A 25,323-nucleotide genomic window follows, 5' to 3' on the forward strand; every position below is an offset into this window, starting at 1 on the left:
AACTAGATAATTAAAAAGCTCAAAAACTTTAGCCTAGCCTTCAAAGCAAAATCTTATCAGCCTAAGTCTTCTCCCATTGCTTTTTGTCCAGCTGCTCTCCTTCCTGAGTCCTCTGCCTCAGGCAAGCTGGTCGACTCAACACAACCTGGTTTCAGGTTCCTTCATGTTGAAAAGCAAAGCGACAACCCTCAGACCTGGAAGGACAAGACACATTTAGAATGTGGTAGCCAAATTTGTCATATTAGTAAAACAAACATAAATTCCATATTTTCTCTAGTTCAAAATAAAGAACCTGCAGAAAATATCCTTATATAATTTAATGTTATATTCACCTAAACTTATTTTTAGAGATTTTTACATTTATGGAATATAAGAGTGTGTTCTCCATGAATATTTGCTAGCAACTACAGTACATAGGAAAAAACATATAGAAAAAACTCCATGATTATTTTGAAGTACAGTTTTGGGGTCTATAGTGAATTCATTAATTTATTTTGCAAGTAGTGATTTCTTAACTCTTTGGAGTCTTTAATAGTGTATTTTGTTTGCTTAATTTCATGACACTGTCTATTCTCCTTAAAGTAAAAATTGCACATTGAGGTGTTCTAAAGATCATTTAAATTAGTTTTATTTTGAGATTGGCAGTGGTGGGTGGAATGTGATTTAGTGATCAATATAATCAGAAGCAATCTATGGTATCACAAACCCAGGATTATGAGAGAGATTTTGCTTACCTTGAATTTATATCATTCCAGCTTCCTCTTTATAATTCTGAAGTTGTGCTATCAGCTAAGCCAGCATTTATTAAACCCTCTTCAAGAACAGAAAGTGTGGGGTCCAAACACCTGGGTTCTAGTCTCACCTGACTCCTACCTGCCTTATGACCTCCCACCATGTTTCTGAACCTTTTTGCTAGAATTTGATTTTCCTTAAAGCTGGGAAGCAATCCTTGTATATCATAACTCCCACATATCTTGTAAGGGGCAAATGTAGAAGCACAAGTAAAAGTAAGGTATTTTAGCATCACATGATATTTTAGAGCTGGATGCTACTTAGCGATCATTTGGTCCATTTTTCACTTTACAGAAGTGTGAAAATGAGACCCAGAAAGGCGGGATGAGTAGGCACGATTACATGGCTGAGTAATGTGATCTGCCCCTAAGAAATATACCACAGATATATGAATACAGTGAGTTAGCCAAATTCAATCTACTCAGCACTTCATTGAATTGGCCCCAAGTATCAGTCTTAAAAGTTTAGCTTATTAAATTCCCACAAAGAAAACACAGTTGCAAAAGTATAACTATATAAAATGAGTATATTCTTTAAACTCTTGCAATGGGTCTAATTTGATGTGAAATTCCTTTTTGGGGGGCGCAAAGAATAACACTAAGCACTGACAAGCCTGAGAAATATCATTGGCAGAAGTAGCCTGCTCCGTCAGAAGAGCCTATCATCAATATTAGTGAGAAAATACTGTTGGGTGTAGAATGGGCAATTTGTGTGTTACCTAGTGACTTGTTTAATGAATAGAATGGTGTCCTCCTGAAAGGCCCGCCTTTGACTTTTCATTTGAGTCCCAACACGACATATCCTTTAGTAAAGGCGTGTGTTGTTATCATTTCATTCCAGTAGATGGTGACACAAGAATCCATGCTGAAGACTGCCTTGCCTCTCTTTGCCAGATTCATTGTCAGCAATGGCCTGCAGACCAAGCATGGAGTGTTACAGATCGTCCTGGAGACTGTGGACCGAGCCTTCCCCGTGGTGACCAGGAACAGGGGGTTGAGACTGGCTGAGGGGGCCATGGGCCTGCTTTCCCCTGACCTCCTTCAACTGACAGACCCTGACACTCCCGTGGAGAACCTCACCTTCTTTTTGGTCCAGCTCCCACAACATGGCCAGCTTTACCTGCAGGGGGCAGTGTTGAATCAACACAATTTCACTCAGCAGGACGTAGACAGCGGGAATGTGGTCTACAGGCACTCAGGACGGGGCCCCCAGACTGATTGCTTCACTTTTGTGGCTACCGACGGGACACACCAAGGCTTTGTTGTGGATGGTCGAGTGTGGCAAGAACCTGTTCCATTCACCATCCAGGCAAGTATGATGCATACACAGTTCCTTGCTACAGATGTGGAGAGAATGACTTTAAGGAGACCTATTTCCTTCTTTCCTTCCTTTCACTCATGTATTTGTGCTGTGCATCTACATCAAGCCGGGCACCAGGCATTTAATATAAACAAACAGATGTGGTCCTGGAATGTGGGCGAATGACTGACCTGAAGAGTCATTGGGACAAAAAACCACAGGCTTTGGAGTCAAACAAACCTAGGCTGGAGTTTCTCCTTTGCCATTTATTAGCTGTGTGAACTTAAAAGAGTTCTTTAACTCTTGTGATGCTGCTTTTCCTTCTCTGAAAAAACATGCCTCACAGTGTTGTGGTGAGAATTAAATAAGATTAGGTGTCCAAGGCATCAGCATGTTTTTGAAACATTAGATAGTCAGTATATTGTGACTACTGTCATAATACCTAATTATACTATTATGATGATGCTTATTGGTCCGTGTCATCTACTGGCATTTTAATGGCTTTTCAACTAACCATATGAAAACTTACAAGGCAGCATCAATATTACACATGTAATAATGATGAGGATAATATTGACAGTCGCTGCAATTTTTTTAGTGTTAACTGTAGGTCAGATCCACTTTACATATCTTATTTAATTCTCATAAAAATCCTGAGGTACATTTTATTATTTTCATTTTATAGATGTTCAGAAGTTTAGAAGTTAAATAATCTGATCAAAAACACATAAAGTCTTTCTCATCCCAATTCAGCATCTTTTCTATGGCATGACGCTGCCACATTTGTGTTGACTATTATGATGATTCTTGGAGGGCATAATGTGTTTTTCTTTTTTTAGTGAAAACACATCAAGCATGTTCTGGCTCTCAGAGCCTTAAATCCACTCTTCTTGGATGTAGTTCACCCTGTTCTACATATTCTATCAACAGCAAAAAATATATACATCTGTCTCTTTAGGATACTTTCTGCTTATATCAAATAATCATAATTTTTCATTGCTCTTTAGCCTCTGTACTATTCAGGATTCTCTAGAAATCGAACCAATAGGATATACGAGTATATATAGAGAGAAAGAAAGAGAGATTTACTTTCAGGAACTGGCTCACAATTGTAGGGCCTGATATGTCCAAAATCTACAGGGAAGGCCAGAGGGATGAAAATTCTAGCAGGAGTTGATGTTGCAGTTTTGAATCTAAAGGCAATGTGGAAGTAGAATTTCTTCCTCTTCAGGGGACCTCAATCTCTTCTCTTAAGGCCTTCAACTGATTGGATGAGGCCCACCCACCTTCTGGAAGGTAATCTGCTTTACTCCAAGTCTATGGATGTAAATGTTAATCACATCTAAAAAATACCTTCGCAGCAACATCTAGCCCAGTGTTTGACCAAACAACTGGATATCATATAGCTCAGTTATGTTGACACAGTCTCTATAAATTTGTCACAGTCTCTATCTCAGGTGGGATCTGAGTAGAAAGGTAGTGTCATGATAATATCAAGCGGCTATTGGATCAGTCTTGGCACTAGAGAGGTCCAAAAAATGTAATGAAATGACGTTGCACTGGGAGAAGAGAGAAGGTATTGATATCATTGACACAGTATGTAAGAAGTACTTTGTACATAAAAAGATGATTGTGTTTTTATTTCTTATTGTGTTTTCATTGTTATTAGTCTCATCCCACACTTCAGTCTATTAATATCTTTTTCTTGATTCCAGGCTCCCCACGTTAAGTAGACAAATGTCACTGTACTCTCCAACCAGAAGTAATTTTCTGGGCCTATTGGCAGCAGATTTGTAGGAGTTAACCAGTTCTGGTGCAGGCATCAGAGTTTCTTCTTATACTCCAGAGCAGAGGATGAAAAGGGGGTAGAGTTTGGAGAAAGTACTAGAATTTAAATCAGGTCTCTCCCAATGCCAGCATTTATCTTAAAGGGCATGGTTATCATGAGAGGGTTATCTCTTGGAAGTTGCAGAATTTACTGATTGGATACATACCGGTATTATAAAGATTCTTTTTCATCAAAAGTACAAGGTTTTCCTTGCCAAAGGAAAAAAAAAATCATTATGTGTAAAAATCTCACAAAGAAAGCCTCAAACTTTCTTCCGTATTACCCCTGAACTCTGCAGTCCCCCTGAGCAGAGAGGTCAAGCATTTTAGGAAGTGTCTAAGCACGCCCGGCCCCCAACAGTGTAGGAGAAATGACCCCCTTGTCTCTTGCCTTCAAAAGCTTTTCTTGGAAGGACAATCGGATGGCGTCTACCGCTGAGTGATGAATTGCTCCAATTAAGTTTCCCAAGTGTGAATGTACTGCTCTTATGGTCCCCACCTCAGAACCTTGGGTGGTAAAGCTACTGGACTTAAACGCAAAACACAGGTGCACTTTACTGATACCAGCAGGCACTAATCTGACATTCATTTTGTAGGAAAGAATGCCTGTCTGACCAAGATACTGCGATCTTGCTGCAATGATCGCTGTAATCATCTTTAAAAGGCGATAGGGCTGGAGGTGAGGGAGAAAGGACCAGCGTCACTGCTTTCTCTGGTTAAGACATGTCTGAGATTTTCAGTAAATTCAACACAGTTGTCATAAGGATATGGCTGCCTTCTTCTTCTTCTCCTTCTCCTTCCTCTCCCCCTCCCTTCTCATCCTTCTTCTTTTTGTGAATCATGGTGGTATTAAGTCACTATGTTTTAGAGTCATTTCTTACATAGCAATAGATAACTGATACATCTCTCTCCCGTGAAAGGCCTCCCTTTTTCTTCGTCCTTCCTAACACCCAGCCAGTCTTCCAGGATTGTTCATTTCTTCATAAAATCTGTGACTAGTCCAGGTCAAGGACTTCCTCCTATTCTTGTACAGAACCTACCAATACATGACTCCTTAAAACGGTAATTCTATGCCTTGTTTTAATATTTTTAAGTTTCTTTATATGTGTTACCATATCTTGCTATATGACCCTTCATGAATATAGCCTTTAAAAAAAAATGTCTTATACTCCAATATTTTAAAATGCTTCTGGTACACTGAGGCAGGCCTGCTTTTGAAGAATCTAGAACTTTAATAAGACTAGGATACATTTTAGCACAGGATGATTAAAAGCACAACAGGAGACCATATAACAAGAGTTTAGATATTAACATTTAAAAAAAATAAATTATCACAACAGCGTTTATTCCTCTTACGATACTTTTTATCAACTCTGAGAATTCCTTACATGGCTTGATGTATTTTTATTTCTCCTCTCCTGACATTGACCTCCCTTGACCACCATGTAGAAGCTTCTCCTCCCAAAAGGCCATGAAAACTATATGACACCCCACATTCTACTCAGCACCATCTGTAACTTTTAGGAGACGAGAAGGACTGTACCTTTTGAAAATGTTTGTTGCTTTTTCAACTTATAAAATAATTGTTTATTGTAAAGAATTCATAAACTATAAGAAGGAAAAAGAAAGAAATCTTTTTCACAATGATACCACTGAAAGATAACTGTCATTGGTGGCTTCTTTCTATTCATTTATCCTGTGCAATAAAACATGAGATGATAATATATGTACTACGCATATTACTTATTCCCACTCTTCCTTATGTTATGAAAATTTCTTCATGTCATTAAATATTCCTTGGAAACATAATTTTTAAAGGCTACATAACATTCAGTCTCAGAGATGATTTATAAATTCCCTGTTGGACTTTTATGCTTTATGGAACTTTTGGTTAATTGCTGTTATAAATTATATTGTAGTGAATATCTATCTATCTATCTATCTATATACATTTTTATGTACACATGTAATTATTTCTGCAGGATATATGTGAAAAGTTTTTGATCGATGATGCACATTTCAGTATTCATATATGCAAAATTTCTCTTCAGAAAATTTTCACAAATTTGGACCCCCATCAGCAAAATATGAAAAAGTATTTGTTTCTCCAAACATTAATCAACATGATTTATAATTATTTTTTCTTTTAAAATAAATTTTTAGTAAAGCATAGTTGACATACAATAATATGTTAGTCTCAGGTGTACCACATAGTGATTTGACAATTATATACTTTATGAAGCTACCACCACCATAAGTCTAGTAATCATTTGTCACCATACAAAGTTGTTACGATGTTACTGACTTTATTCCCTATGCTGTACATTACATCCCTCTGACTTATTTATTTTATACTGGGTGTTTGTACCTCTTGATCCCCTTCACCTTTTTGCCCATCCCCCACTGCCCTGTCCTTTAGCAGCCATCACTTTGTTCTCTGTATTGTTAATCTGTTTCTGTTTTGTTTGTCCATTTGTATTGTTTTTTAGATTCCACATGTGAGTGAGATCATATCGTATTTGCCTTTCTCTGAGTTACCTTATTTATCATAGTACCCGCCAGGTCCATCCATGTTGTTGCAAATGGCAAGATTTCATTTTTTTTTTATGGCCGAGTAATATTCCATATATACCACCTTTTCCTTATCATCTAACAATGGACAGCTCGGTTTCTTGCATATCTTGGTTATTGTAAATAGCGCTGCAATGAACATGAGGTTGCATATATCGTTTCAAATTAGTGTTATCATTTGTTTTCAGGTAATACCCATAAGTGGAATTGCTGGGTCATATAGTCATTCTATTTTTAAGTTTTTGAGTAATCTCTATGCTATTTCCCATAGTGACTGCACCAATTTACAATTGCACCAATAGTACACAAGGGTTGCCTTTTCTCAACATTTTTGCCAACACTTACTTGTTTTCTTTTTCCTAATAGCTATTTTGACAGGTGGGAGGTGATACAGTGCTCATTGTGGTTTTGATTTGCTTTTCCCTGTTGATGACTGATGTTGAGCATCTTTTCATGAATCTCTTGACCATCTGTATGTCTTCTTTGGAGAAATATCTATCTAGGTCTTCTGGCCATTTTTAATCGGAGTGTTTGTTTTTTGATGTTGAGTTGTGTAAGTACTTTATATATTTTGGATATTAGTCCCTTATTAGATATTTGTAAATATCTTCTCCCATTCGGTATGTTGTCTTTTCATTTCATTTTAGTTTGATGTAGTCCCATTTGTTTATTTTTACTTTTGTTGCCCTTACCTGAGGAGACATATCTAAAAAAATTGCTAAGACTGATGTCACAGATTTTACTGCCTATGTTTTCTTCTAGTTTTATGGTTTCAAGTCTTACATTTAAGTCTTTAATACTTTTTGAGTTTATTTTTTATAGGGTGTAAGAAAGTGGCCCAGTTTCTTTTCTTTTTCTTTTTTATATTTGCATGTAGTGTCTGGTTTTCCCAACACCATTTATTGAAGAGATTATCTTTTCCCATTTTATATTCTTGCATTTTTAGTCATAACCATGGGTTTATTTCTGAGCTTTCTATTCTGTTCCATTGATATGTGCATCTGTTTTCTGTCCCAGTACCATAATACTTTGATAACTATAGCTTTGTAGTATAGTTTGAAATCAGAAAGTGTGATACCTCCAACTTGGTTGTTCTTTCTCAAGATTGCTGTGGCTATTTGGGGTCTTTTGTGATTCCATATAAATTTTAGAATTATTTGTTCTAGTTCTGTGAAAAATGCAATTGGTACTTTGATAGGAATAGCATTGAATCTGTAGATTCCTTTGGAAAGTATGGACTTCTTAATGATATTAATTCTTCCATTCCATGAGCCTTGTATATCCTTCCATTTATTTGTGTCTTCTTCAACTTCTCATGGCTATTTTTGTTAATGAAAAAGGGCCTTGCCAACTTGAGAGGAAAATACTATTTGATTGTTACAAAATTCCATATGGAAATACACAAAGGAGGAGAGGTAATTTTTCCCTACGCCAAGACAAATGTACAGGTTTGTGCAGGTGCTCCCAGAATTTTGCCAATGGTTGTATGAACATATACATGTATTTGTTTTGAACATAAATGGTATTATAGTCATATCCAATTCTGCAACTTGTTTTTTTTTTAACCAGTTAACACTAAGTTGTGGGAATTATTCATTTTTGGTTCATACTACTTTTTGTTTTTAAGAGCTGAATAGTTTATTATATCATCATGTACAAAAAACATGTAAAGGCTTATCATTGACACTTATTCTTCACTTTGCTAGAGTGAACAGTGGTATCATTTTTGGGTAAATGAAGTTAAGAAATGAATGATTAGGTACAAGGGGGATGAAGGTAGTGTTCTTGTACCTGTTTTCTAATATCAGTGGTAAGTTATGCTAATCCGTCTAAACCTGCTCCATCCCTAACATACAACAGTTATTTGCAAGATGGACTGAGCTCCATACTATACCTGAATGAGGCCCTCTGTAGTGTTTGAACCTATACAGCTCTTTCACTCGTGAGTAATTGCCCATCTACCATCTTCACCAATTGAGTCCACTTGTTTAGTTACCTGGTTCTCATCCTCAATGAAACAAATACACAAATGCTTCTAAAGAATCACTTCTCATTTTTTTCTTACTGAGGCATTTCTATTTTTATTGAACATTTTTTTGTCATTTAAACAAAGACATGCCAAAAAATGTTCAATGCATTTCTACACCCTTATAATGGTGTTTCTCTAAATGACCAAATACTGGCAAAAGGGGGAAATCCTTCTGTGGAGCTCACTGTAAGTTTGCAATCCAGTTCTTGGGTCAATTTTATCCATTCACCCAATATTCCTTGAGCTCCTGTTATGCTTCAGGCACTGTGCCAGGTGCAGGGAGTTGATGGGAGAAAAAAGACCCGCCAGCTACCCTCAGGGAGCTTATTTCCTAAGGGAGGAGTCAGACAAATAAATAAGGCTGTGTCAGGATTTATAATGGAAAGTTCACCTTGATATTTTCTGAGGATACTGTGAACAAGACAGTCAAACAGCACACATGCTAACTAGCTAGTAATAACTTGATTCATCTAGCCAAATCGGATTTCCTAACACCTTTCTTAATGGAACATCTAAACATCTATTGATTCTTCAGGACTGGTAGTCTATAGAAATGCTGCAAGATCAAAAACTTACTAGCCATCAAGATTTTGGGACATTTTCAAAAGAGGAGGATAAGGCATCTGAAATTCAGGAGAGTTTGTCATTGTTAACCATGAAGACCCCATGGGAATGAGAAACCTTGGTATAACATTGTATGTCATTATTGACAACTCAGGTGGACCAGTTGGACAAAACAGCCCCCCACATCACATATGTGCATTCCCCTTCTCAAGTGGGACTCCTGAAAAATGGCTGTTATGGGATTTACATCACTTCCCGTGTGTTGAAGGCATCGGACCCTGACACCGAGGATGATCAGATCATCTTTAAGATTTTACGAGGGCCCCGACATGGACATCTGGAGAACACCACAACAGGTACTGCCTTCCTTAATCCTTGTAATTGCTCATTTTAAAATACCCAGTGGCTTCCAATGCTTGGGAGTAGTTTAATTAAGTACAGGCCCATTTGGTAAACCTTCCCTAGGGCTGACTGATAGATGCAGTTTATAAATCAATATTGGTGCTAAAGAGGGTCTGAGGCTGAGTTTTCCTAAATTCATCTTGAGTGGGAGAACCAAATACTGATATGTTATTTCATTATATGCTGTTTGTTTCTAACATTTTTTTTTAAATAGCCAGATTGTAATGTATTCAGAGGAATACTCAACGTCAGGACCAAAGTCATATTTGTGACTAATTTTTTTCTATCATAAATTCTAAAGGATATCAGTTCATTTAAAAAATTCTGGGGTTTTTTTGTATAATGGCTCCTCTGAATTGTTTACTCGTAATATAGTAATTTCTGCTTTATGAAGACAGTGATCAAAATATATCACTAAAACGGATGCCAGCGAATTATAGATTTTATTATAGCATTTTCCTACTTTCCCTCTATTTATATATTTTCTTTAAAGCACAGTATTTCTGTGACAAAGTAAACTTTAAAGATTAAGTTCATTGCATGAGTTTTAAGATGATTGCAATAATGTTAATTTCCTTAAAAACTATACTTCAGCTATTTGTAAAGTTGAGTTTAAAATAAAATAGCAATTTTAATAAGCTTTTATTTAATATTTTGTTTGATTACCCGTTAAATTCACTTATTTATTTTGCAGGTGAATTTATCCATGAGAAATTTAGCCAAAAGGACTTAAACAGTAAGACCATTCTTTACATCATAAACCCATCTTTGGAATTTAATTCTGATATCATGGAATTTCAAATCATGGACCCCACAGGGAACTCTGCCGCTCCTCAAATGTAAATTATTTTGCTTATTCCATAGTCCTGCATCTAATGTCCTAAATGTACCTGATTAGGAAAGTCAAATGTTCTTTTTCAAACAGAATCTAAGAGGATAAATTAGCAATTTCACAAGCTCATAGAGTTTATTTTGGAGAGAAATTTTTCTTTTTATTACTGCTTGATATTGAGAAAGTCAGTAGCTTTACAGAGTATGAAAAAATTAAAGAGATATATAGTTGTATAGTGCTGGGTCATTCAGTTTATGCATGTAAATATGCACACATTCAGGCACAGAGAGGTTTCTGTGGTGACAATTCACTGGCATCCAAGACTGAGCTTGCAGGCTCATGTACAAATCGTGCAGCAAGAGGTCACTCTAGGACTGTGTTAGTAACCATAGTTTTGCAAAATAGCTGGAGTAGGAGCAATGAGATAGTCAGGAAGGGCTAGCAAAACAGCTCTTCCCTCCTAAAAAAAAAAAGAAAAGAAAAGAAACAAATGATTTCATGAGACTACCTTTACACATTAATGAATCTATCATAGGTAAGATGAAGACAGTGTAGAGAGGAAAATAGACATGTTGGTATTTAGTGAGAGAAGTTATAAAATGTGTACAACTATCCTCAGATAACAAGAGTAACAAATCCTCAAAATTGACAAGATTAACAGACTGTAGGAATTTCACTCACTGGGTCCCTGTTCTAGACTTTTCTTGAATGTAGACTTTGAATAATTTATCAGCTATCGGATGACTGTAGAAAGGTTAGCTGTAGTCCAGTATTGGTGTTTTTTTTCTTTCTTTTTAGATTTGATACCCTTCCCAGTCACCTCAAAGAAAAGTTGTTTATTTATCCTAATTTTAGTATTCACCATATCCTAGCCAAACTACACATCATAAGTGAGTACAGCCCCTTTATGGGATTTTTATGACAGAATATGGACAAAGGAAGAAAAGAAAACCGAGAAATCGTCTTGGCTCTTTTCATTCTTGCCTTTTCTTTCCGATCCTGAATTGTAGTTCCAGCATTCCCCAGCAGAGGTCTCTGTAGTTATTGTTAGAAAAAAACGAGCAACCTCTTAACAAAACGCATTCCCAGGGTTCCACCTCCATTGCCCTGATAAAGTGTAGTACCTGGCCCGGATTTATTAACTCCACAGATTTTTATTGAGTGGCTATTATATTCCAGGTGCGCAGTACTAGAAACTGGTAAATAGACATGAACGAAGAAGGCCTCACCCCCGACATTTGAATATTATCACGAGGTTATAAAATTAAAACAGATGACCACCACCCTTTAAACTGCTCTTGCCTAAAAGAAATGATTCCTCAGGATTGCACTCTTTATAGAAAGTAGATTAACTATTTGCAATTTCAGATAATTATCTTCCAATTCGCAAGAAAATGTAAAGAGAAAAAAAAACAATAAATTGCTCCAAAAATATTAATAAATAGACTTCACTTGCTTTTTAAATAGTTCAACTAAAAAACATAAGAATACTGATCAGACTTGCTACTGATCTAATGCTGACAGCTGGTCCTCCACGTGTGAACACAGCATAGTTAATAGAGAATATTTTTTTTCCCCAGCAATGGTGCTAGATTGATATTGTATCACTTACATGCCCTTTTTATTCCTTGTTTTTATCAAGGACATTGCTTTTGAAGATGATTTATATTTTTAAAATAATCCTCAGATTCATAGCTGATTCACAGAAAAGTTTATATCCTTAATTGAGGCTATTTTAAATAGGCTCCTGCTTGTGTTGGATATCAATTTTTATGTATCCATGCTGAAGATGTTTCTAATTCACCTTGAAATGATTAGAACCAATGGAGCAAGATGATGCAAAATATACCTACTAAGTGTTAATCCAAAATAATTTTGGTTTGATTCTGACATATTAAGTTTTTTGTTTGTTTGTTTGTTTGTTTGTTTGTTTTGACTAGGCATGGGAAGGTAGACATTTATATTCATAATTTTTGAATAGTATACTTGTCTCCAGCCTTCTTTATTAAAATGTGTTTTTTGGAACACGAAGCACATTTTCCCAGTAAGAATATTATGTATAGTAGGTTGTTTTCCCAAGACAGCCAGCAAGAACCTAGTTAGTTACACGTACAATATAAATCATTGGCATTTGCAATATAATTGCTTTTTGTTCTATTTCATTGCTTGTCATTTAGTCAACACAACCACCTATGAATTAGGTACCATCATAATTACAGAATTTACAGGTGAGGAAACTGAAACACAGAGGTAGGAAGAGATTTTTCCTAGCTTATGCACTTGATTTGTGAAGGAGCTAGGATTCGGGCCCAGGAAGTGTGGCTCTGGAGTCCATGGTTTCCTCACTGCAATAAAGAACTTCTTGCCCAGTCTTAACAAAGCATGCTAGCCAGCCTAAACGGAAAGGAGCTGCAGACTTAACTCCCTTCTTTCTCTCCAGTCATTGGCCCCTGGGTAGCAAGAAAGGATGAATTCTTTAATCAAGGACCTTCAGTTTGACTTGTTTTTTAATGTAAATTATAAGTGTTAATATTAGTGTATACTCCATGTCTAACACACCAGGAATTATAGTATAGATAATAAACAATAAACAATAAACCATTGGATTTAGAGCCAAAGACCAGAGTTTGACCTGGGGCTATGCCATTGACCCCAGGTGATTGTTCAAGCCTCAGTTTTCTCATATGTCAAATGGTGGCAATCCCCAAATTTGTTTAGAGACGCAAGTGAGGCAAGACATATGAAAGCATCTTGCACATTTGAAGTAATTAACAAATGTAACTTGTGGTATGATTACTATTGTTGTTCATTTGTGTGGGTCCAAAGGTTTGAAGAAGTATTCCAAAGATATTGGGTGGCCAGCTACAGTCCATCTCTAATTAGAAATTGATTCTAGGGTGATTCACAAAGTGAACAATCAATATGCTTATTAACCCACAAGCTAAATGCTGTGCAGCTTTGTGTATTTCTTTAGCTTAGGCAGGATTAATAGATTAATATTCTGCATATTTGAATGAGTGAATACCTTCTGTAATAAAGCTAAAGGGACAGGGGGGTGCAATCTGGAGCAGAAAGGGGGCTCTTTTAAAAAAACGAGAAGAACCCATGTTCAGTGAGAATGTCCCAAAATCTTGATTGCTAATAAGTTTTTGCTCTTGCAGCATTGCTATGGAATACCAGTCCTGAAGAGTCAATAAATGTTCCATTAAAAAAGGTGTTAGGAAATTGGATTAGGCTAGACTAATCAAGTTATTGCTAACTAGCTAGCTTGGGTGCTATTCAACTGCATCACATCCTAGAATCATGGAGATGCTTGTATGGATTTGGGGACCTGAGGGAAGGACATAATATGCAGCATAGACTCAACTTGTTTTGACTATAGAACCACTTCTCTCTCCCCTTCCCTCCCACACACCCCACAATAACTCATGGAACACGTTTTTCATGGAATACAGCTGGGGGACATTTTATTGTGAATGGAAATTATTTCATAACACTGGAAATGTTGCATAAATGCAACATTTATGTTGGAAATTTGCATAAAGATTTAGACTTGGCTGAGGGCCTAAATTTTAGGTACTGTGCTAGGTGCTTTCACATATGATGTCTAAGTTCATCTGCAAAGCACAATCTCCTAAGGATGATAAGGAAATGAAGCTTAAAGCATTTAAGAAATTGGCCTGAAGTAACTTAAGTGGATGAGTGCAAAGCCAAAAGTGAACCCTGATCCCCGGACCTCAAAGTGCACGGTCACCTGATGAATACATCGCAGTGGCCCATGCCTTGGTGCGACCAACTCACAAGCTCATGTCTGTTCCTAAGTCCAACCTGAATCTCAAGATGATCTGCAGAATTCTCAAAGCAAACTACACAGGACCCACATCATTCATCAAAAACACCATTGCAGAGCACAGAAGGTAGCCGACTTCTGACCACAGCAGTTTCCTAATACGTCTTCTACGTTGACCTTTTGCTTGGGTCTACTGACAAAGAGTGAACTTCAAAAGAAAAGTTGACCCACACTGAAGTTGTTCATAACTCTGAGCTGCTTCTCCAGCTGCTGCCTGATTCCAAGCACCCTGTTTCTTCTCCTCCCCCTGCTGTTCTGTTATTCATTCTTGGTCGTAAAAGAGAAGGGACAAAAGAAATGAAAAAGGAAAGGAATTTCTAATAGGTGAACTTCGCAATGGTTTGGCAGCTTTTATGAAACACCTTGTAGGGGAAGAGGTTGAAACTATTGGCTAGGTGAAGCTTTCACATTACATGAAAGCCAAAAGTTAAAAGCATGTGTTTCCAGACTCAATCCAGAAAAGCACAGAGGAAGGGAAGGAAAATAGCACTTATTAAGCACCCACTGTGTACAGGTGCTTTATAGAAATTAATGAATTTTAATTTTCATCATTTGACATGAGCCTAACTTTTCTCATTGTAAAGATAATGAAAACTGAGGCCCAGAGAAACTACGTCGTAACTGACCGAAATCACAAACTATAATAATAAGTGGTTGCAAGACATGTCAGACTCCAAAGCACTTGTTTGGGGACTCAATATGCTGCCTCCTGGCTAAATACTGTTTCCCCATTATCATGAGAGCAAGACAAAAATGAAAACACAGGTGTTCATAGCATCAGATTAGGGAGCTTAATAGCATCCTCTTTGAATTGATAAGTCTTAGATTGATTACTTAGAAAAATATTTTTTAACATCTCAATTTTCTTAAGTCATATGCGACTTGATTATACATGAAAATCTAGTTACGAGAATAATTTAATCACAATTTTAGCTTCTATAAACTCTTTCACTGAGAAGCTCAAACTACTTAATGAGTATTCATTAAAGGTTCATTTTAACCCCTTTGAAGTATAGGCCCATCATTATTATATTTTGGGAAGTGAGGAAACTGAGGCATAGAGGGGCTAAGTACCTTTTCCACACCCTCTTGTTAACCTACTTTAATGTCCCAAATCCCAAACTGGAGTTTTAATCCTCAGTGTTTCTTACAGTTCATTGCTCCTTCATATAAGTGAATCAAGTAGCCACAGAAGAAAATATTAGAAAGTGTATATTTTTGATTCTGCGTCAATACTATTGACATTTTGGGCCAGGTGATTCTGTCATGGGGTGGGGGGGGGGTGTCATGTGCATTGCACGATGTTTTAGCAGCATCCCAGGGCTCTACCCACTAAATGCCAGTACCACCCTCTTCCCAGCGTGACAATCCAAGCTGTCTCTAGACATTGTCAAATGTTAGGAACCATGCACACAGCTTAGATAATAGCACATATATATGTTAAGAAATTATGATGTATGGTAGGGTGCTCTTTTATCAATGCCATCTTGCTCTCTAATAAAGCCCAATAACAGCCAAAGAACCCAGAGTAAGTCAGGGCTAGAAAGAATATGTGAGGATAACCTAGCCTAGCATTTTTCCAAATTGTGTGAAATATGATGTTAAGAGGGCTGGGGAGGAAAAAAAACCCCACAAACTCTGGTGATCAACTTAGCTTGGGAAACAGTGGGCTAAGTAAGATTCATTTGACAAATATTGATGGGGCATTTCCTGCATCCTAGTCACTCTACAAGGGACTTGGGAATACATCAGTGAACCAAAGACCCCTGTTTACTTAGAGAATATGTAGTTTCTAATTAAATTAAGTAGTATGTTATATGTGATATATACTTTGGAAAATGAAAAAGTCAGAATAAGGGGGGAGTCACAAATGCTAGACTTTGAGGATGGAATGTGATTTTAAATTGGGTGTTTTACAACAGCTTTTCTGGTGCCCGATTTAGAGCTAATGAGTAGAAGGACCAAAAGCCTCATGTTTTCTAACCCACTTTTAATTTCCACTACTTCATCCTACGCCTTCCATTTACAGTAGTGGTTTGGGGGAACCAAAATTTAATTTTCACATGAGATCAAATTTTCTTATCGAGATGAGTGCTCCAGAAATCACTTAGCGAAGCGTTTCTCAACTGGGAATGACTTCCCCCTCAAAGGGACATTTGGAAGTATCTGGAAACAGTTTTGATTGTCGTAACCGAAGATAGTGGATAGAGGCCAGGGATGCTGCTGAACATCTTACAATGTGCTGGACAGCTTCCTGCAGCAAAAAACTATCTGGTCCCTAATGTCAGTAGCATCGAGGTTGAGAAACCCTGACCTAGAGGCTAAATGAGTTCTCACCTCCTGCTACATGACTTGAAATGATTGCCATGTGGGTTTTGCATAAAGCGTGTCCAAAAACTTCATTTCTGACCTTAGAAAGAGCTTTATTCAATGGTAGCAGGAGAAGGGAGGGATCATTAGAACCAACCCTTGTCTACGTGACACCTACACATCCAGAGGTTTCCAAGTTTCCATCAAGGGATCCTGCAGCTGGTTGTCCACATGCTGCCAAGCATACAGCTGCGTGGCTTCTAGCAGGGAAAGCTCCCAAGTGATTAACTGCAGGTCTTGTTTTTTTTTCCAGGTGTGTGCATAGAGGTTAAACAACCATAGTCTCAGCATAGAAAGATCTTCTGAAATACTGTACTGCAAAAAACACATACAAAACATGTGTTGCATACTTGTATATCCCATAGGTATGCAAGTGCTTTGCAATTTAAATATTTTTCTGGAAAATACAGAGGGTGCCAAAAAAATGTATAAGAAAGGAAAAAACTGTATTAAAATTGTAGTACTCGATATATACCGATAACAAAAGATGAATACACTTCGTGTGTATACGTTTTTCTGGCACCAATGGTATATAGCCTGGCTTAAATTTTATGGTTTTTCAAGAGATCTGTATTATTTGTAGTGAGTAGTTTTAAGAAAATAAAATAGAACATTGTGTGTGTGTGATGACAACCTTAACCTCTCAGCGTTGTGCAGCATTCTAATGGTGCGTCAGGGAAATGTACACACTTTCCCAAACACCAAGACCCTTTATGCTTTGAAGCTGCACAGACTCCTCATGGTGCCCTTATGGCTCTAGATCAGCAATCACACTGCATTTAGCTTTGTGCCTTGAGATCACCTGGATCTACAGGGTGACACTGATGAGTTTTGACTTGTCGTAGTTAGTGTTAGTAATGGATGGGTTCTCAGGAGACTGGACAATGAAACTCATTTGAACCTTGCTGAGGCTTAGCTGAAATGCAGCCATATTTATCTGTTTCACTCATTTCCAGTGCTTTTCTATCTTTCCTGTTTCATCTTTCTCTTTTTCCCCAACCCCTCTTGCTGATTTTTTTTTTCATTCTCATTTAGCTGTTCCTTTAGGAATTCTCTGCAACATGTTGTTTAGAATAACAGCATAATTATTTAGAATAATAGTGGACTGTTATTTCTATTGGCATTTATAATATCCTTGTTGCTTTGGTTATCTTGCGATTCTTTAAACATTTCTTTATTTCTTGATCCGTTTCATGCCAGATTTGAGTTCCATTGCATTAAGACCCATGAGGGTCCCAATATTATTTAAAGTAAGAACGCTGTTTGCATGCCAAAGTGTTATGAAGCCCAGCGTGCCAGTAACAGTGAATTTCATATCTATTGATTAAATAAACATCTATGTTCATAGAGATTCATGCACCTCTGCAATAATCCCCTGCTTCCACATTACCCTTGGATCTCTGGCCCGTGGTCCTAGGAGTAGGAGACAGTGCTATTGAGTGTGTTTTGCTAGTGAACTTAATCTATAGGATGTTACTGTGACATATGATTGGTGCAAGGACAATAAGTGGTTATTAGAAGATAAACTTGGGTGGCCAGGTGGCTCAGTTGGTTACAATGCGTGCTCTGAACAACAAGGTTGCCGGTTCAATCCCCACATGAGACACTTTGAGGTGCGCCCTCAAAAAAAAAAAAAGAGAGAGAGAAGATAAACTTACTCTCTAATATGAATGGTCCCCAGGAAAGCCTGGAGAATACTGTGAATACAAATTTTTGGACTCCATGCACCTAGAATTTCTAGCTCTGGAAGAAAAAAAAAAGTTGTAAAAAATAAAATTTAAAACCTAGAGGAAAGAGCCTGAATCCAATTAGAAGTTTGGGAATGTAGTAAGACAACCACTGAGCATGTTGTAAATGTAGAATGAAAGGGAAATGAACAAAACAAAAGCAATGGATGTGTGGTAAATGATCACAGTGAGAACTGATTGTGTCTTTTATATTGCCGAAGGGTACAGGGGGTAGGTAACAAAGGTAAGAACATGTTTAGAAAGAAATGTGTAGGTGAAATATTTTAAGTTTTCTCACCTCAAAAAGGAAAATATGTCAGGATAAAGATAAAACTGTAGTTTTCTGCTTGAGCTCAAACAACAAGGGTAATGAAGAACTTCAGTTGGGAAGAAGGATGGTAGAGGAGGAATAGAACATTTGGCTTCAGGTTTATGCTGGAAATTTCATCTCTGCTCTCTATTAGCTTTGTCAGAGCTTTTTCCCTTTGAGCTACTTATTTAGTCTCTCTTAGGCTTGGGTTTTTTTTTCTTAAAAACAGTTTCTCTCCGTATTATGAAGATTCAAGAAGACAGTTTCCATCACATGTTGGGTTCACTAGTTATATCGTGAGGGGAAAGACCACCCTCTATTTATCAGGTTTATTCAGTTGTGTGGCTGCATCCAAGCTACGTTCTTTTATATACACAAGAATGAACAGACAATGGTTACAAAACACATTTTAATCCTTGGGCATACTCTCAAAGATAACTTGTTATGAAACTTAACCCCACTTCCAAGAATATCTGTGTCTGGAACCATTCTTGTTACACCAACAAAGAAGGCCAGAAAACAAGAGAGAGTTCATATCAATGTCCTTCCCAAAAATGAATGTCTCCTTGAATGTCACAACTGCTGGTCCCTTTCCCTCCAGCTCACTCAAGTTTGAGTCTTTTTTTTTTTTTGTCATTAATAACTGTGGGACCTCTGACAGTCTTTTAACCTTAGTTTCTACATTTGTAAAATGGAATTCTAATACTTATTCTGTCTTCCCTCATGGCATTGTTGTAAGCATTACATGAGATAATGTTAGTAAAAGTTCTCTGTGAATTAAAATGTATCAAATGTGTGTAAGGAATTTTTAGCACTGGTGTAAGCTAATGAACCACCTTGTCCCCATGATGTGAACCAATGGTTCAGTCTCCTATCCAGGAGAGGATCCCTACAGGAGTTTACTATACATGTCTTATGATTTTTCCTTTTCTTTCCTTTCAGTTTGGAACTGAAGTGGTCTCATATCGAATGGTCACAGACTGAATATGAGGTCTGTGAGAATGTGGGCACGTTGCCCTTGGAAGTTACCAGAAGGGGCTATTCCATGGACTCCGCTTTTGTGAGTGTAAAGGTAACAACTCTAAAATGTAAACTCATTCTAAAACTTAGGCTGCTGCAACTTGATGCCTTGGATTTAGAGTAACCAAGGACATTTCAAATTGCAGGAATGCCACTCTCTTTTGGAGATTCTAAGCACAAAATCTCCTCCTCTCTTCATTCTTTATCTAACTTCATTAGCTCTTAGATATGATGCTTCTAACCCATTTTTAGTTTTTTAAATCTAATAATTAAGTCTTGAAGTTTGATTTCACAGGGAGATATGTCCTACCTGGTGAACTTGGGCCAAACTCTACTTTAGGGGGGAAAAAAAAAAAAGTTGTATGCAAGACATTCGGTGAGATACCCAGAGTAAATTTCAGTCCTCAAATGGCTTTCCGTAGTTTGCAGCAGGGTCACTTCCTAATAGTATCAGTGAATGAGGAAACCCAGGGAACATACTTAAGAGTCCCCAAATTATACAGAATTAAGAGAGCATATATCAATATAGGCACCCTGAAACGTAAGACATTTTCAGTAATCACTTTTGAATGCGTCAACTTGCTATTCATTTTCACTGACATGGACCTTGAAGCACAACCTATGGCTTCTAGAATTGAAGGATTTTTAGGAGTCCCTATCGCAGTAGCACTTTCAAGAGAATGAAACCATGAAAAGCTTTTATGTACGAATGACAGCAAGTAAGGCTTAAGACTCCCCCCTCAATCTAATGAAAAGGGCCCTGATATTAGCTGCTGGAAAAATAGCAACTCAGTTAACTCTCAATGACAATAATAAACTCAAATCACCCTCAGACCCTTGTGCACCTAAATTCTACCATGTCCAGACTCAGTATTTGTCTGTCCCATGGACGTAAGCTCTTTTCCCCTGACCTGTGAGTGTTATTGTTATTAAAATATTAGACACCTTGGTATGCCCTATAGTTTTCCAACAGATTGTTTATGGAAAAAGAAAGAGTCTGCCTGGATGTTTTTAATAGTGCTCTGGTCCTCCGTAGAAAGCACCATATGCTCGAGTCTGGCGTTTTGGGCCACACTACCATTCACCTTGCCAACAGCAAGAACATACGCGGTGTGACATGGAACCTTTTGTCTCCTTAAGCTGAATGCCGTGAACCCGCCAGCTGAGTGTGCAAGGCCTTCAGCAAACACGGCCCTGAGTCCTTCACTGACGACTCGACGCTCAGCACACAGCCGGCCGCTTTATACCAGAGCTCACTCATTGGCTGCTCGACTAGGAGCAGGGGAAGAGAAAGCACTTTTCCCTGTGTTATTTGTCCTGGTTTGAATCATGCACCTTCATTGGACTGATTTCTCCAGTCACCTGGCCTCAGCCCATCCTTTTTCCCACATAAGACTTTGTAAACTCAGTGGTGGTAAATACTAGGTAATTGCACGTGCAAGTACCATGCGGGGATGTGTACCTCCCAGCATATGGAGGGTACAGGTGTACAATGGGCTGCCTTTTCACAAAGAAAGGTGCTTCATGAGGAGCCTTGGCATTGTAGGCCAGAGCAAACGGGAGCTGAGGAGGTAATGCCTGTCGTGAGCAAAATGTTTCCACGGCAGACCCATTGGCAGGGGTCAGGGCTTCTGATCAGAAATGGAGATAATGTCCGAGGCAATAGAAACAGGAATTTTTCAGTTAATTGTGCATTTCATTGCTTTGTAAAACAGTGAAGAAATATATTAACCCGGTTTCTCGGCCCTCTTAAACATCTAAAAAGGAGCAAAAGTAACAGCTGTCTATTGAGCTTATACTTGGCTCTCATTCGATGACCTCTTTTTTTCATACCAGCCAAGGATTGTTCTTAATGTGTTAGGCTCTCTCTAAGGATGTGAAGGCCATGACCTTATAGCCCTAAAATCAACTGGTTTTCAGCCCTGAGGGTAGGGTCAGTTGATAGCCTCATTAGATGACAGTGATTTTTTTTTTAATTTTTTTTTTTTTTTTTTACAACATACATGATGGAGCTTCTAAAGCTTTCAGCTCTGGGTGTGGCTTGCCTTTGTGGAGCTGTGCGCCAGGTCTGTTATCCCCATGAAGCCCTCATTCATGGCGTGTAAAAAGGCATGGTTTCATCCAGACAGGAAAATGAAGCAAATTTGTGTTACTTCATCTAGTCCAGGGGTCAGCAAGCTTTTGAGATGGAAGAGCCGCCAGAGGTCAGCAAACTGCGGCTGGCAAACTGTGGCTCTGAAGTAAAATTGAAAATGAAATAAAACTATCATAGTTTCAATGATAAAATTTTTAAAGGATGTTATTCACATAATGGTGATTATGTAAAAATATATTTATGGCTCTCAAATAATTTTTAAATTGTTGTGAGGGACAGAATTGGCTCTTCCAGGGGTCGGCAAACTTTTGAGACAGAACGTACCCAAAGAGCCGCATGTGGCTCGCGAGCCGCATGTGGCTCGCATGCCGCAGTTTGCTGACCCCTGATCTAGTCTAAAGGCTTTCAGTGCTATGGAGCTCGCAGGAGACCTCAGAGCTTGCGGACAGATCAGCACCCAGGCCGTGGGAAGTGCCTGTGTTTTCTTTTCCTCTTCACTGTCCCCCTTCCCTTTCCTCAGAGGCACTATTTTATTTTATTTTATTTTATTTTATTTTTTTCAAACTGCTGTTACACAGAGCTAACACTCTCTTTTTTTTTTTTTTTAAAGATTTTTTATTGGGGAGTTGGGGGATGGGAACAGCACTGGGGAATTGGGGGAAGGGGAACAGACAAGTTGTAGTCCTTTTGTTCTTCAGTCTAGTTGTGGAGGATGTTGCTTCACTGGCCCAAGTTGGCACCATCATTGCGCTCTTCCCAGGCGAGGCAGATCAGTCACTGGCTTCTGGATGGTGGCTCACAGCGGCTGCTGGCCGCTCACACTGGCTGCTGGCTACACACGGTAGCCCATGGCAACCCACTGCAGAAAGGGCTGCAGCCCACGCTGTCGCCGGCAACTCAAGGCAGCCCAGCTCCAAGTTGAGCTCTTGTTCAGCATCTTAGCTGTAGAGGGCAGTATCACTGGCCCTCATATGTGGGATCCAAACCGGGGCCCTCTGGCATCCCAAGCCAGCTCTCAACCAACGCGCCACTTGGCCGGCCCTTCAGAGGTACTATTTTAGAACAATGTTTAGGTAAAGGGAAGAAAATGAAATAAATTCATATTCATAACAAAGAGAAAAATATTTTTTTTAAATTCACATTTCTTTCTCCAATAACTGAGTCATTTATAAAGGAGAAGCAGAAAAATCTTTTACTTTTACTTTTGTTGACATTAGTCTAGAAAAAAGTTAACTTTTAGGAAGATCCATGTAGCTTGGATCAAAAATAGCTTATTATAATAAAAATAAGTTATGTTAACAATAGAGTTTAAGAACATAAGCTTAGTCTAGTATGAGACTAGGCTAGGTGTTTCTCTGTTATAAAATATTTATTTTTATTAAAAAAAGATATTTTTCCCACTTTCAGGTCAACCAAGTGTCAGCTACAGTTGGAAAAGATTTCACCATGACTCCATCTAAACTGATTCAGTTTGACCCAGGTATGTCTTGTGTCTACAGTTTGTTTCATGTTTTTGTAAGGAAGTCTGGAGATTTGAGAGAAGACAAAATGTTATGCAGCTTCAGCCAACTCGAAACTCCTCAGGGAACCGTATCACTCCACAACAAGAGAGATCAGTTTGGACTTGAGGCTTTGCCCCTCATATTTTATTTTATTAAAAGTGAATATTTATTTTAAATGAAAAGATCATAACACATAAAAAGTATAAAATATCAAAGCAAACATCCCAAAATCCAGGAAAAGCATAATGTTGTTTAAAAAATTATTCAAGGTCCTGACACAAAGCTGAAATGGTTTAATTGCCTCATGTTTTGATAGAAATTTTCAGAATGTTATATTCATATAGATTCCTAAAGGGCATTTCTAAATTATCTCCCTTGGAATAGGTTGATAGGAGGAGATTCCAGGGGAAATTATTATTTAATTAGCACACATTTTGCATTAGATTTCTGGAAACATTTTGCTAGGTTGCAAAAGGGAATGCAAAAGGATGGTGCTTGCTCTGAAGGATGTTCTATCATGTGGGAGATACAGACGTGAAAACAACTCACTAATAGTGCATTGGAACCCAAAGGATGAGCCATTGTTCTGGCTAAGGAAATTCCTGGGAGATTTCCCAGAATTCTGAGCAGGTAAAAGAAGAAGGGGACTTTAGGCTGAAAGACCTATACACTTTGGGGGAACTGTGCCTAAAGCACCGACGCTGGAACCATGCCTTCTTTTCCTGCCTTCTGTAGATGGGCAGGTAGCTCTCCCTCACTGCACTGCATGGTTCTCTCTCTTCCCTCTCTGGATCACTGCTCTGGATCACCTATCTGGGGCAAATGGAAAAGGCCTTGAGGGACAGCCAGGGCATATGGCTTTGTGGTCTCCTGTAGAGGTGTTCTGCGCTCTGAATACACACCACAAAGTCAAAACTCTTGCTATCGTTTGTCACTGACACATGATATTTCGGGCAAAGGCAAAATAAAATAGCCAAAATATTATCATCACTCCAAAATTGACAACTTGAATCTTAAACACACACACAAAAATTGCCTTTCTGCAGTTTACCCCAAGTAACCTGAAGTTTGATGACTATACTTTTTTTTTGCTAGTGTTGCCCTAACGAAGTACCACAAACTGAGTAGCTTAAAAACAGAAATGTGTTTTCTCATAGCTCTGAAGGCTAAAAGTTTAAGATCAAGGTGTTGACAGGTTGATTCTCTCTGAGGGCTGTGAGAGAGAAAATGTTCCATGATTCGCTTCAATGCTCTTATGGTTTGCTGGACTCTTTGGTGTTCCTCGGCTTCTGCTGTCTTCATGTCCGTATTGGCGTTCTCCTTGTATGTGTGTCTCTGTTCAAGTTTCCCCTTTTTATAAGGATACCAGTCATATATTGGGTCTTTGGAAAAGTCGTGATGTATTTTGTCTATGTTTTTCAAAGGTCATTTATTTATATAAAGAACAAAGATCAATCAATGATATATTGCTAGTTTTGTTCGATAACCTTTGCCATCTTTCAGTGAGCTTCATAATTCCTCGTTCATAGAAGGACCTGTCTTTTTTGCAAAAAACTAAACACGGTGCTGATTTACAGCCTCATCTGAATTAGACATTATACCACACAGAGAGTTTTGAAGAGAGCGAAACAAGTGGAAGTCTGACCGCACAAGGTCAGGCAAGTATGGTGGGTGTGGCAACACGTCCCATCCAAGCTCCAGTAATTTTTGATGGGTGATCAAACTTCTGTGTGGTCTCGTGTTGTCGCGATGGAACACAACTCCATTAACAAGCTCTGGACGTTTCTGGATGATGGATTCATTCAAACTGTCCAGTTGCCGACAGTAAACATTCGAATTGATTAGTTTGGTTCCTTGGTAGGAGCTCAAAAAGCACAACTCCTTTAAAATCTCATCACATGAGAGCATAACCTTCCTCTGATGAATGTCTGCTTTCAAAGTCATTTGAGGCGAATCATCACGTTGGGACCAAGACAGTTTGCACACCACTTTGCTGTAAACAATCCACTTCTCATCACCAGTTATCAGTCGCTTCAAAAAAAGGATCGTTTTCCTCACGTTTAATGAGCATATTGCAGATGTTTATATGCACCATCAAATGAACTTCTTTGAGTTCATGTGGAACCCAAATAT

At 38.2% G+C, this 25,323-nt stretch overlaps 1 protein-coding gene across 1 annotated transcript in view; it reads left to right on the forward strand.

Moving 5' to 3' along the window:
- The window catches only part of FREM1 (FRAS1 related extracellular matrix 1), a 169,140-nt gene that overhangs the window by 120,304 nt on the left and 23,513 nt on the right, over window positions 1-25,323 (forward strand). The window contains 5 exon segments of the mRNA XM_019664409.1: window positions 1,686-2,100; window positions 9,237-9,438; window positions 10,179-10,323; window positions 19,516-19,645; window positions 23,096-23,168. Of these exon segments, the coding sequence (XP_019519954.1) occupies window positions 1,686-2,100; window positions 9,237-9,438; window positions 10,179-10,323; window positions 19,516-19,645; window positions 23,096-23,168 (965 nt within the window).

This window comes from Hipposideros armiger, unplaced genomic scaffold (assembly GCF_001890085.2).
Source record: "Hipposideros armiger isolate ML-2016 unplaced genomic scaffold, ASM189008v1 scaffold_422, whole genome shotgun sequence".
NCBI classification, from domain to species: Eukaryota; Metazoa; Chordata; class Mammalia; order Chiroptera; family Hipposideridae; genus Hipposideros; species Hipposideros armiger.